At 35.1% G+C, this 12,162-nt stretch overlaps 1 protein-coding gene across 1 annotated transcript in view; it reads right to left on the bottom strand.

The window, feature by feature from the left end:
- Positions 1–12,162, bottom strand: part of TNNI3K (TNNI3 interacting kinase) — a 282,262-nt gene that overhangs the window by 174,610 nt on the left and 95,490 nt on the right. Inside the window, exons 10-11 of the mRNA XM_060089965.1 lie at positions 9,143–9,237; positions 8,421–8,570 (exon numbers count right to left, since the gene is read on the bottom strand). Coding sequence (XP_059945948.1) covers positions 8,421–8,570; positions 9,143–9,237 — 245 coding nt within the window. The remainder of the gene's footprint in view (positions 1–8,420; positions 8,571–9,142; positions 9,238–12,162) is intronic.

The raw sequence follows: 12,162 nt of genomic DNA, 5'->3' as shown, positions 1-12,162 counted from the left end.
GAACATAGAAGAAAGCTTGCTACGAAAATCATTTTAAGAACTAGATCTGAAGATTAATGGTGAATGACACCGGTACTAAGACCTTTGTGACTCTGACACCCTGTGTCTGAGATTAAGTAGAAAACATGGAGATTTGATCTCGATTACGGAAGCCAAGAAATTCTTATTGATCTCGTATGTACCACATGCCCGGGTCATCAAAAGAGCAGTCTGGGCCATTCTTTACATGTGCCTCAAAAAATAAAACTCTCACAGCAATGATATTGATGAGACTTTGCTCAATATTTTGCTATCCCCCTTTCCCATCATGTTAAAAACGCACTTTCCAGAAACATTGAAAAGTGAGATCAGAGGATGGCCCCTGATGTTTGCACTTCTATGGCTCATTTTCCTCCTGACAGTACTGGTCCCATTCACTGACAATTAAATCAGAGGCAACAAATATTCCAGACTTGCTACATCTTCTCATGACTTAAATCTGAAAAATACTTTACTTTGATATCACAAGAAAGAGAACACACCCCCTGCTTCCTCCATGATTCTTATCCCTTAATCACCAGGCCCAGACAAGAATGTCACCAGTCCTCCTTCATCTTGAGATAAGAATCCACAAGGATGAATGCTGTTGCCAAAAGGACATTATATACAAACCAAGCCATTTAACATTCCTCTTTCCTCTTTTTCTCCCTTCCCATTTTGCCTTTATTTTCCCTTCCCTTTCCTTCCACAGATATTTATTGAGTGCCCATTAGAGACCAGCTCAAACAACATCTTCCCAGGAAAGCCCTCTGTGACTTTTCCATTTTAGTGTCCTTGAACTTTTTACTTACCATCTTTGTACTTTTTACTTTACTTTTTACTTAACAACTTTTTACTTACTTTTTATTTTATTCATAGCACTTATTATTATCTGATAGTTTCCATTTGTTATCTTGCTCATGACCTGTGTTTTCTGTTAGAAATGAAAACTTTTTAAGCACAGGGAGATATTGTCTGTTTCATTCACTGTTTTACCTCAGTTCCTAGTATACTGTCTAGAACATATTAAGTTTATAACACTTTTTTTGAATGAATGAAGGAATGGTACAAAGTACGAGAGTGTAATGTTGAAACAGAAATGCTCTTTACTGTTGTAATGAATGTTGTGTAGTAGAAAAGAAAAGAAAAGAAATATATATATATAAATGTTCACTCAAAATTGTATTTAGCCAAGCTCTAGGAAGGAAAGGTAGAGGATGCTGTGAATGTGCATAACGATGCTGTTTTACAATAGGCTGGAGGGGTCAGGGAAGAGTTCCTTGAGGAACTGTCTTTTAAGCTGAACTTGAAAGATAAGCATGAGTTGATTAAGCAAAAAAGGAGAATAAAATAATTCTAGTCAGAGTAAAAAGTTTTGCAGTTCCAATTAATAGAAAGAGGAGCTGTATTTAGAATATTCTTTAAAATCTTCTGCCTATTAATTTGAGTATTAGGATTGTTCAGTTAATAAAAAACCTATGATATTTCAAAAATCCCTACAGAGAAAACAGAATAGTGGTAATTAGTATTCTTGAAAAGATCAACTATATTATGACTGATCAGATGCCATTTAGTGAGACATGGAATAGAATGTTATGACTGAAATATCTGCTCATTCTCTATTTCACTTCAACAAATGTGTATTGAGCAGCTATTAGGAATCAGCCATTGAACTAAGTTTTTGGAAGATCGAGATTAACAGCCCAAATGTTTGTTCTCAAAAAGTTTAGGGGGAGAGTGTTTCAACATGCGATAGAAATGTGCATATGGCACAATAAAACATCAAGAAAGGATGTGTGTATTAGGCTGGAATGTCAGGGGAGACTTTCTGGAAGAGAGGATCTATAAACTGAGTCTTGAAGGTTAAATAGAATTAAGAAATTTAAGAAGTGAAGTCAGGTAGGCAGGGTGGGAGGGTATAGAGAAAGAGAGGACTGCTTAAGAAAAGGCTTGGAAGCATGGAATAACATGATATGCATAGAGGAGTGAGTAGTTTTGCATAACTACCATGTAAACAGACTTTGGTTTAACAGGGTTGTTGTGTAGATTTGATGGGATAATGTGATATAGAATGTGCTTGGCATAGAATGAACCCCTAGTGAATGGTAGGGATCTAGTGAATGTGATGATGATTGCAGCATGTGGGGTCACTCATGTGCCAGGAGGGACTGGATATGAGGTTTGAGAAGTAGGAAGGGCACAGCGTATGCTATGATAATAAACTGAGACTTTTTTTCCTAAGGTGATAGTTGTCAGTGAAGGATTTTAAGCTGGGGAATGATATGGCCCTATTTACAGCTTGGATACATCTTTCAGACTACAGTTAGAAAATGGAATCAAAAGATGCCGAAGACAAAAAAAAAAAAGTAGTTATGAGACTATTAAAATGGATCAGGAGAAGGAGAATAAGGTTATGGATTAGAACAGTGACAATAAAATTTTAAAAATTGATGGATTTAAAATGTAAGTATGAAGTAAAATAAAAAGACTTTTTGATTGAATGGATATGGGGGGAAGGGAAGTTGAGAGAGAAAAAGTAGTCAAGCATCAATCCAGATTTTTGACTCAAGTGCTAAGTGAATGGCAATGCCGTTAAATGACATAATGAATAAGGGATATGGTAGATGAACCTGACCGATGAGGACAAAAAAGATATTAATTTCAATCTTGGACTTGTTGAGTTTTACATGCTCCTCAGATATCTAAGTAAAAGGATCCAGCACGTCAGATGGTGTGATGTTTTGAAAACATGGCCACAGAATCTTTGATACTTCTCCATGACTGAGGAGGAAAACCCTGATGTAGTAAAGAGACTTGCAAATTTGTACTAAAATTTTAAAATATTATCTATACATATTAGAACAATGATTTGAAATTGCTTAATATTTTGATTAGTGATTTTCAAAACCTCTTTGATCTTGCTGTAGTCCTTAAATTTTAAGTTTTAAATGAATTATTTTACTTAAGTCATAAACAAGAAATATATATACAACCAAATAACACAAGCTTTTATATATTCCAGGTTTGTCTAGTGGTGTTTGGCAGGGATAAAATGCTTCATTAGGAGGCTTAAAGAAGATGACCATTATCCTAATATGTCAATGTCATATTTCTTACTGGACACTAAAGCATGTTGTAAATGAGGAAAGACTGTAAGATTTGGAAGCTTTGTGGAGCATGATTGTATCTCTGCTATGCACTTAATAACAACAGATACCACTATTTTTATTGAGAATCTGTTATCCAGACATTTACATCTTATCCCTAACCCTCAGCAGAATTCTTAAAGTGGTTATTAATTTACTCATTTTAAATTTGAAGATTAAGGCTCAGTTAAATAACTTGCCCAAGGTCATTTGGTCATTTGGGATTTGGACTTAGATCTATCTGATTCTGAGTGAGGTGGTAAGTGGTTGAAATGTGCAATGAGACAGACCTCTGTTTGGTATCAGCTCTCCACCTAAGAGCTGTGTGGTTTGAGCTAGTGTGACAACACCTCCAAGTCTCAAACATTTTATCTGTAATACAAAGGTAATACCAATTTAAAGGGTTATTTTGAAAATTAAATTATATACATATTATATATGCATATGTAATAAGTGATTAATTAATGTAAGTTCTCTTCTGCTGTTTGTATTAATGTTTAATTAATGTTTTTATTATTAATTAATGTTTTTATTGCTTAACTGATTTTAATAACATGACATAAAGCCCCTACACTTGATATAATTGTTATGCAAAATACATAGGTGAATACTGTCTTCTTTTAAAAATATAAAATAAATAAGCAAGACATGTGAAAATAGGCATTTCCATTAAATAAATGAAAAGTTTAAAAAAAGTTTTTCTTTCCATATCATTTGAAGAAGGGAAATTATCATTTTATGCAATATTCAAGTTTATTAAACAAATTTAAAAAGTATTATAAAATGTTTAACTTTCATCAGCTTCAAGGTTTATGTTACTCCCAAATTTTGCATATAACTGAACTTTCAAATCTGCTAACACCCGCTGAATTGATTCCACCCTGGATTCTAAGGCATCAATTTCTTCTTGCAAATTTTAAACTGTAGCTTCTTACACAGTTATTATGTCTCAATTCTTTTTTGTGTTATCCCCCATAAGAATAAAAGTTCTTCCTATTCTAATGAGAGTTGGTATTATTTTATTTATTTATTTTTTAAAGATAGAGTTAACTAAACATGTAGAAAAGTAACCAGTAGACACAAAATTGCACATAGATTTTAAAACACCATCTAAATCTTTTGTTTATTCCTTCCTCTATCCCAACCCAATCCACCCTAGCACACTAAACTATGTTCATTAAACTAAGTAACTAAACTCCAAAGAGGTAAGAATTCAAAAGAGAAGAAGCTTGGGAGTTTATAATCCATGGATGAATATTTATCAAAAAATTTAATGAAGCCACCTCTTCTTCCTTCTACTCCTCTCTCACCCTTATCTCTTAGTTATTTTTTACTGGCTGAAAACTGTAGAAACTCACAACTGTAAGACTTCATTACTTTTAGAGAATACACTATGGTACGTTTACTATAAATAATTCACACCACACTACACTTGTCAAAAGGAATGAACAAAGTATATATCATGGTACAGGAACCTTGATTTTTATTGTTTTTGCTCACTTACTCACTAATTCTCCAACTGCAGCTCCTTGTCACTGTGAATTAGAGTAGTTCTGCTGTATACAAATATTGTATTCTGGGTAATTAGATATTGGGATAGGAGCCTCTGTAAATTACTTTAACTCGTGTCAATACTGAAGCAAATAAGTTTTAGTTCTGTTTCTAGTTTGGGTTATTTTCTGACCCTAAACAGCCTGACATAAAGGAGTGCTTTTCTTTGTCAAAGGCAGCCTTTTCAAATCTAACTGCCAGACACACTATTGAGCTATGTGCTCAATTCTAATTGGCTGAGATCTTTTCAATTCAGCAGCTTCATCTTTAATGCAGTGGATGTAAGATTATGTGTAGGTCTTTTCAATGGGTTTTCCCTACTGATGATTGGGGCAGAGGATTTGAACATAAGCAGGGTGCTGGCTATTTCTTCTGGCCAATTTAAATTGATTCATAGAAGTCCTTTGTGCCCAAGGGAAAGAGAAGAACAAATCCAAGTGAGTGAGACAGTTGGAACGGTAGGAAAGAAGAGGGAGGACAGACTGGGGAGAGGAAACGTTCTAAGTATTATAAAATTGGAGCTCTGAACAATCTGGCAGTGAAATATTGAAACTTAACCAGTAGGCTTCTGGTTACTGGTTAAAACAAAGGTCACCAGGAAAATTATTTATAAGATTGATTTTGATATCTTTAGGTTAAAAAGTCTATGTAAATTTGGAAAATATTTTTCATACCTGATCCCACAGGGAGCCATAGTGAATAAACTCTTTTCTAAAAATATTCCAAAAGATAGTAGATAATTCTTTTCAGAACTCCAAATCACCTTTGAATGTGCTATAACAGAATAGCAGAGAGGGTCAACTAAAAATTTTGTTTGGGACAGATGAAAAATTTGCCTTCTAACCATTCAGAGATGAGTGCTGTTGAAAAAGCCTCCTAGTTCTATCTTAAGAGGGTAGACTAAGATGAACTATTCAAACTGGGCACATTCAAAAGTATTCCTTTTTAAATAGACAGACCCTGGTTATGAAGTCTCTTCTGAGTTTTCTAAGGACTGGATAGGGTACAGGGCAAGCCATGATGGGGCCATTTTTACATCATCTCTATTCCACAAAGAAAGAACTCCAAGTGAAGTTTTAGTGCTTTTTCAACTCCATCTCCAAGTTGCTCAAGAAAATCCTTGGTACGCCATATCAATTAATTTGGTGACTCCCTCTCTGAAGGAGAAAGCAAAGCCAAAGAAAACAAGGACAGTGCACTGCTGACAATATTTTAACAAGGCCATTTCAATCTTCCCTGAACACATGAAAACAATGCAACGTTTCTCTAGCAAGAGAAAATAGCAACAAATTTATTTTGTTGGTTTAACTTGCTCTGCCCTAGAACATATGCAAAACATCCATCTGTCTCCTGAGTAGTAACATTCAATTTGTTAAAATTCATAGTAATAATGAAATGCAACACTGATGCCTGGCACATTAGTTGAACAAATAAGGGTGACAAGTATGGCATATATTGCAGAGACCAGTGGGTAAGTCCTCTAAGCTACAGGACTTTTGTTGTTGTCGTTTGGTAGGAAATCTTAGGAGCTTACACAATGATTCACTGTTTTATAAAGTGTGGAATTCCACAAAAAATAAAAGTAAAGCCAGTTTTCAACCATTATTCTCAATCAAGTAAAAACAAACAAAGCCAAACCCTGTGAAGAGATAAGCTGCAGCAGCTACTTCTGAGCTGTCTTCCGGAAGACTAATGATTTGTAAACAGTCTTTCTCTGAAACTCAGATTTATTGAGAGACACTGTCTGAGAATCATTGGAATAAATGCAACATAACTAGAACTTAGTAAGGTCTCTCGAGGCTTCAGAATATGTAAGATTTTCCAACTGATATGCAAATATATAATTACCTGAACTTTCTTTTACACAAAGTAGAAGGCAGTTATACCTAACAGAAATGTATATAGTTATTCATCAAAAGACACGTACGTGACATGTACATGTATAACAACAGTGCTCCTAATAGTCCCCAATTGAAAGTTATCCAAATGCCCTGAAAAAGCAGAATGAATGAATTGTGATATAATTAAAAACATAATACCATACAAGAATGAACAGTCTAGAGCTACCTGCAACAATATGGATGAATCTCACAAACTGTTGGTCAAAAGAGGCCAGACATAAAGCTGTATATAGCATAACATTTCACTTATATTAAGTACAGAAAGAGGTAAAGTTAGTCTATGCCTCGAAAAGGCAGTGGTACCCTCTTTGGGGAGTGAGTGGAAGACAATGTAAGTAGGGCTTCTGGGTGCTGACCATGTTCAGTTTCTTCATCTGGACGCTGAGTGAGTTCAGTTTGTGAAAATTCATTGAGCTATAATGTGCAAGTACACGTGTGCACACGCAAATGTGTGTTTATACAGTACTCAAGTAAAAAGTAAGAAACATAACAGGCCTATATTTTAACTCATTCCTTGCTATTCCATGTCTGTTCACTTGTCTCTAGTAAAGTAACTCCTATATCATTTCCTCACTAGCAGTCTTCAGACCTATATGTTTTTCTCTCCCCTTGTCTGTATGCTTAAAATAGCTCTCTGTTTCTATCCATCAAACTTCATCTCTCTGTTCATTAATGGACTTCTGTGTCCTATTTCATGCAGAAAACCTTTTAGATCATCTTGGTAGCCTAAGAAATCTTCCAGTTTAGTAATTGCTCTTTTTAAGTACGGTTTTCTAAGATTCTAACATTTAAAAAGATAAGAATACTTCTTTACATACTTTAAACATCCTAATAAGACAATGCAGGCATCAAAGTGTGATATATTTTACAGTATTTAGTTGTAACTCTGATTTCAGTACTGTTCCATGTCACCTGTAAATTTACACTCTGTTGGAGTTTATGCGTTTATGTAGAGCTCTCTTAAGAGGTATAGTATATTTTAATAACAATGACAAAGATGCTATTTTACCTTCTAATTGTGTCTAGTTTCCTCTCCTTTAAAATAAAAAAATTCACTATTAATAATCTTTATTTCTGGACTACTACTATTACCACAGTTATTATTACTGAAATGCCAATTATTAGGTATTTATTCTGTGCCAGCCACATTTATAAGCAATTTGCACATATTATCTAATTTAATCTTTACAACCTTATGAAGTTGTTATTGTCCTCATTTTTCAGATGAAAAACTAAAGCTCAGCAAGAATAAATAACTTGCCCAGATCAAGCAACATGGTTTGATTTAAAACCAGGTGTTCTGCCCAAGCTTTCACCTCTTTGAGCTCAAATAAGTTTATACTTAAGCATTAAACATGGTTGCCTTACTTTTTCTACTGCAGGCATTGTTAGCAGGGTTAGATGTGACAAATACTCCTTTTCTTTCTTTGCATTAATTTCATTTTTAATAATTTGAATCCACATCAAAATTCTCCTGTATAAGAGATAAAGACTAGTTCTGCATCTACTCTAAGAAAGTAGCTATCGTTACCTATCACAATTTTGTTTCTCCAGGATCTAGAAATGTGATATCTCCTTCTCCCTTCAAACTGCCAATACCAAGAATGCCTTCAGCTCATCTGCAGCCCAGGAGTTGCTTTCCCTATTGTACTCTTTGATCCAAGTCTCCAACGATTCAAATACAATCTCCAGAAGAAATGGGAGTATACAAGTCATGCAAGCAAAAGAATTATTGATGCACTGGCATAATCTGTGCACAGAGTTCAATGTTATCACTATAGAGATGCAATGGTGAAAAATATACCTTTTTCATAAGCCCACATTAGACATGTCTGCTCATCTTTTTCACCACTAGACCTGCTTGGATCACAAGCTACCAGATTCATATCAGCTCCGTTATCCAGTAAGAACTGAACCAGGTGAATGTGACCATGGTAGCAAGCAGAGTGCAGTCCTATAATAGAATAAGAATGAAAGTGTGAAAGGAGAAAAGGGGAAAACTGAAACCCAATTTTCAAAAGACAGTCATTACCACATAATAGAATTGTTGCCAGAGATATACAGCAAGGGTTGATTTCTTTGACAAAGAATTAATTCTGTCTTTGAGCAAACAAGACATAGTTTAGGAAAAGAAGTACCTAGTTGATCTATATAGACTACCTTTTGCTTAGCACAATTTCTAGTATTTCTATATCCACTGTAATTACCAGAATAAATGTTAGCAACTTTGTACAAACCAAAGAACAAATACCCCAAACAAGGGCAAGGCAGTGTGATCAGTCTGTTCCTGGTGCAGATCATAATGGGTGCATTGACTGTAGATACTTTAGCACAATAATGAAACTGACCAAAGTCAGTCTGCTTTTCATTATCACCATGCACCATCAATTTAAATGATGTCATTGATAAAATATTCCCCCTCATTGGGGTAGACCACTCCCACACATCCCCCCCACCCCGAGCCCACCACTTCTCTTGAGCATTCACATGCATCAGAAACTGGTGATGTTCTCACCACAGTCTTACCTGTGTGCCCATCCCTTCCTTGGTGGTTGATGCTTATGACATTCTGATCAAGAAGAAATTTAACCAGGTCAATGCTCTTGCCATAGGTACAAGCACTGCAAAAATATAACACAGGGAAAATAGAAGGCTGAATGTATGCACTCCAAATTAATATGTTGAAGCCCTAACTCCCATAACCTTATAATGTGACTATAATTTAAAGGGGTATAATTTACAGAGGTAATTAAGTGGAAATGGAATAATTAGGATGGGCCCTCACCAAATATGACCGGTGTCCTTATAAGAAAGGAAGATTAGTATACAGATGACATGAATAGAGGGACAACCATGTAAAGACACAAAAAGAAGGTGGCCATCTGCAATACAAAGAGAAAGGTCTCAGAAGAAACCGAACCTGACACCTTGATCTTGGACTTCCAGACTCTAGAATTGTGAGAAAATAAATTTCTGGTGTTCAAGCCACCCAGTCTGTGGTATTTAGTTATGGTAGCCCTAGAAAATTAAAACAGCCCTGATTCACCCAGGATATTCTAGATGCTGATGTTTACATAAGTGCCAAAAAGACAGATGAAAGAAGGAGGGAAAGAGAGAGGAGAAGGAGGTGATAAGAAAAAAAAAAAAGCACATAAAGCAATAAAATCCTAAGATTCTCAAATATGGGCCTTCAAGAAAGGAGCTGTATAAAATTTCTAGCATTTTCTTATTAAATATTAAATACTTCCTATGATATTAATTCTTTTTTAGGCATTCTGCAGGGCAACTGAATGGAATGGGGGAACACAGGAAGGTTCTGAGAGATTTAAGTGACAAGTTAGACTTGTGATTGCACCTGAAGTGGGAAGAGGGGCAGTCTTGTGAGATCTGATGCTAATTCCAGGTAGGCAGTGCCAAACTGAAATGAATTTTAGGACACCCACTCGGTGTCTGTAGAGAATTGGAGAATTGTTTCATGTAGAAAAATCTCACACAAAACCGGTATCATGTGTTTCAGAAGTGAGGTATTGAGTGTTGAGGTAGAGTACAGAAAAACAGTGTTTTTTCCTTCCAGATTTGTTCTGGAAGTGGTAATTCACTGGGTCTTACTCCTTCCTCTCCCTGGGATGACTTTGCCTAAATCCTTTTTCTCTCATGGGATATTATTATTTTCTTTAAATAAATGCTATTATTTATCTAGTTGAACTATTGCTTCCTCTATGAAGTCTTCTCATGAACCAAAGGCTGAGTTCATTGCTATCTCCTCTGCTTCCTTATAATTTGAGTTTTATGGCACTTATCATATTGTGTTATGGTAATGGATACACACACTTTTCTGTGTTTTGATACCTTACAATAGAGTTCCCTTAAGGAGGGAAGGGACTGTGTTATGTTAATGTTCCTACCAGCAACAACACAAGGCAGGTCCTTAACAAGCCTTTCTTGAATAATTAAGTGAATAAAAAACAACCATCTCAGTGTAATAGATCTTATCACCATTAGTTATTTGTATTATAAATAGGACCATTAACACTATACTTTTATTGCTCCATTATCTGAATTACCTCATTGTTTCTGTTCAAAGCAACTATTTATAGGAAATGATGAATTCTGAACATATATATATATATATGTGTGTGTGTGTGTGTGTGTGTGTGTGTATGTACATGTGTATACAAATGTGTATACATACAGACATATGAAAACAATAACAGGAATGTACTAAGTGCTGACTATGTGTAAAGCACTGTGATTGGTACATAGAAAAATTCATAACTGTAGTCAGTTCCTTATGTAAAAGGAGAATTTCTTTTATAAATATGTACTTAAAATGAATAGAATGAAAATATTAATATGTTATTCCTAGCAGCCACAGGTTTGCACAAAATAAAACAATTGGATACATACTTTTAACTCACTTCACTAATCTTGTCATATAGACAATTTTCTGAAGGTGACAATAACCCTCTGAGTATAGTCGGTTTCAATTTATGTGCACAAAGTAGCAAAATGATTTGAAAACTAGCCTGTGGTGTCAGCCTCTACAAGAATGACCTAATGGGTAGAGGACACTAGTAACCCATACATATCAGTTCTGCCACCTGTCCCCTTCAGGGACAAATTCCACTGGTACACTTTGAAGGCATGATCTGAAGAGTTCTTGCATCTGTTCTGTTACAGAGTGTGTAGAAAACAGACAAAATATTTTGGTACTAGAACATGAAGATATATAAAAACACAGGATTTGGAATTAGTCAGGCATTTAATACATGTTTTTTTAGCCATAAGAATCTTTGGCAAGTTACTTAGTTTTCTTGAGCTTCAATTTTCTCATTGGTAAAAAAGGGATAGTAAATCCAACTTCATAAAATGGTTATGAGGATTAAATGAGATAATGGATGCAAATCATCCAGCACATATTCACTGTTCCATAAATGGTAGTTTTCTTCACCTCCCTTTTGGCTGACCTCTTTGGGTGATAAGAAAAATCTGGAAATCCAAGTGAAATTTGACAAGTTGATGCCTGATGCAGAAGTGTAAGCTTAATTTTAGTTCAGTATTAAAAAAAAAAGTGTCTCATTTCTATTATTCACTAGTACAGGACAAACACTACGTAAATAACATACTAGTCTCAAATACATGTTTTAGAGGTTGCTAACTAGCCAAGAGATCTGTAATATGTAGGTAAATAATCTTATATTCAAGGTTTACTCAATTCAAATGACTATGTTTTTATTTTTATAAGCAAAACAGTAACCTGTTAAAAAATGAGGGTTTTAAATTTTATAAAACACCTGCCTTCCTTTTGGACATTTTAGGGAGTTATGTGCTTGAGTTCTTAGCAAATTTTCCCTCCCTCTCTCTCTTTCTTTTTTTCTTTGTCACAACTTTTCCAAACCCAGCTGCTCCTTCAGAGTGCTTTTCCAGAGCATGTTGCAAAGGACTGTAATCGATTCCTAGCAAGGAGCTAATGCCTTCTTAGGTACCTCAGTGGCCATCATGACTAAGCTCTTACAGGCTGACAGATGGACGTCTTAGATAGGTAG

Source organism: Mesoplodon densirostris, chromosome 2 (genome assembly GCF_025265405.1).
Source record: "Mesoplodon densirostris isolate mMesDen1 chromosome 2, mMesDen1 primary haplotype, whole genome shotgun sequence".
In the NCBI taxonomy this organism is placed as follows: domain Eukaryota; kingdom Metazoa; phylum Chordata; class Mammalia; order Artiodactyla; family Ziphiidae; genus Mesoplodon; species Mesoplodon densirostris.
Note: the sequence above shows the minus strand (reverse complement) of the source record. Positions and strands in the feature narration are given on the sequence as shown.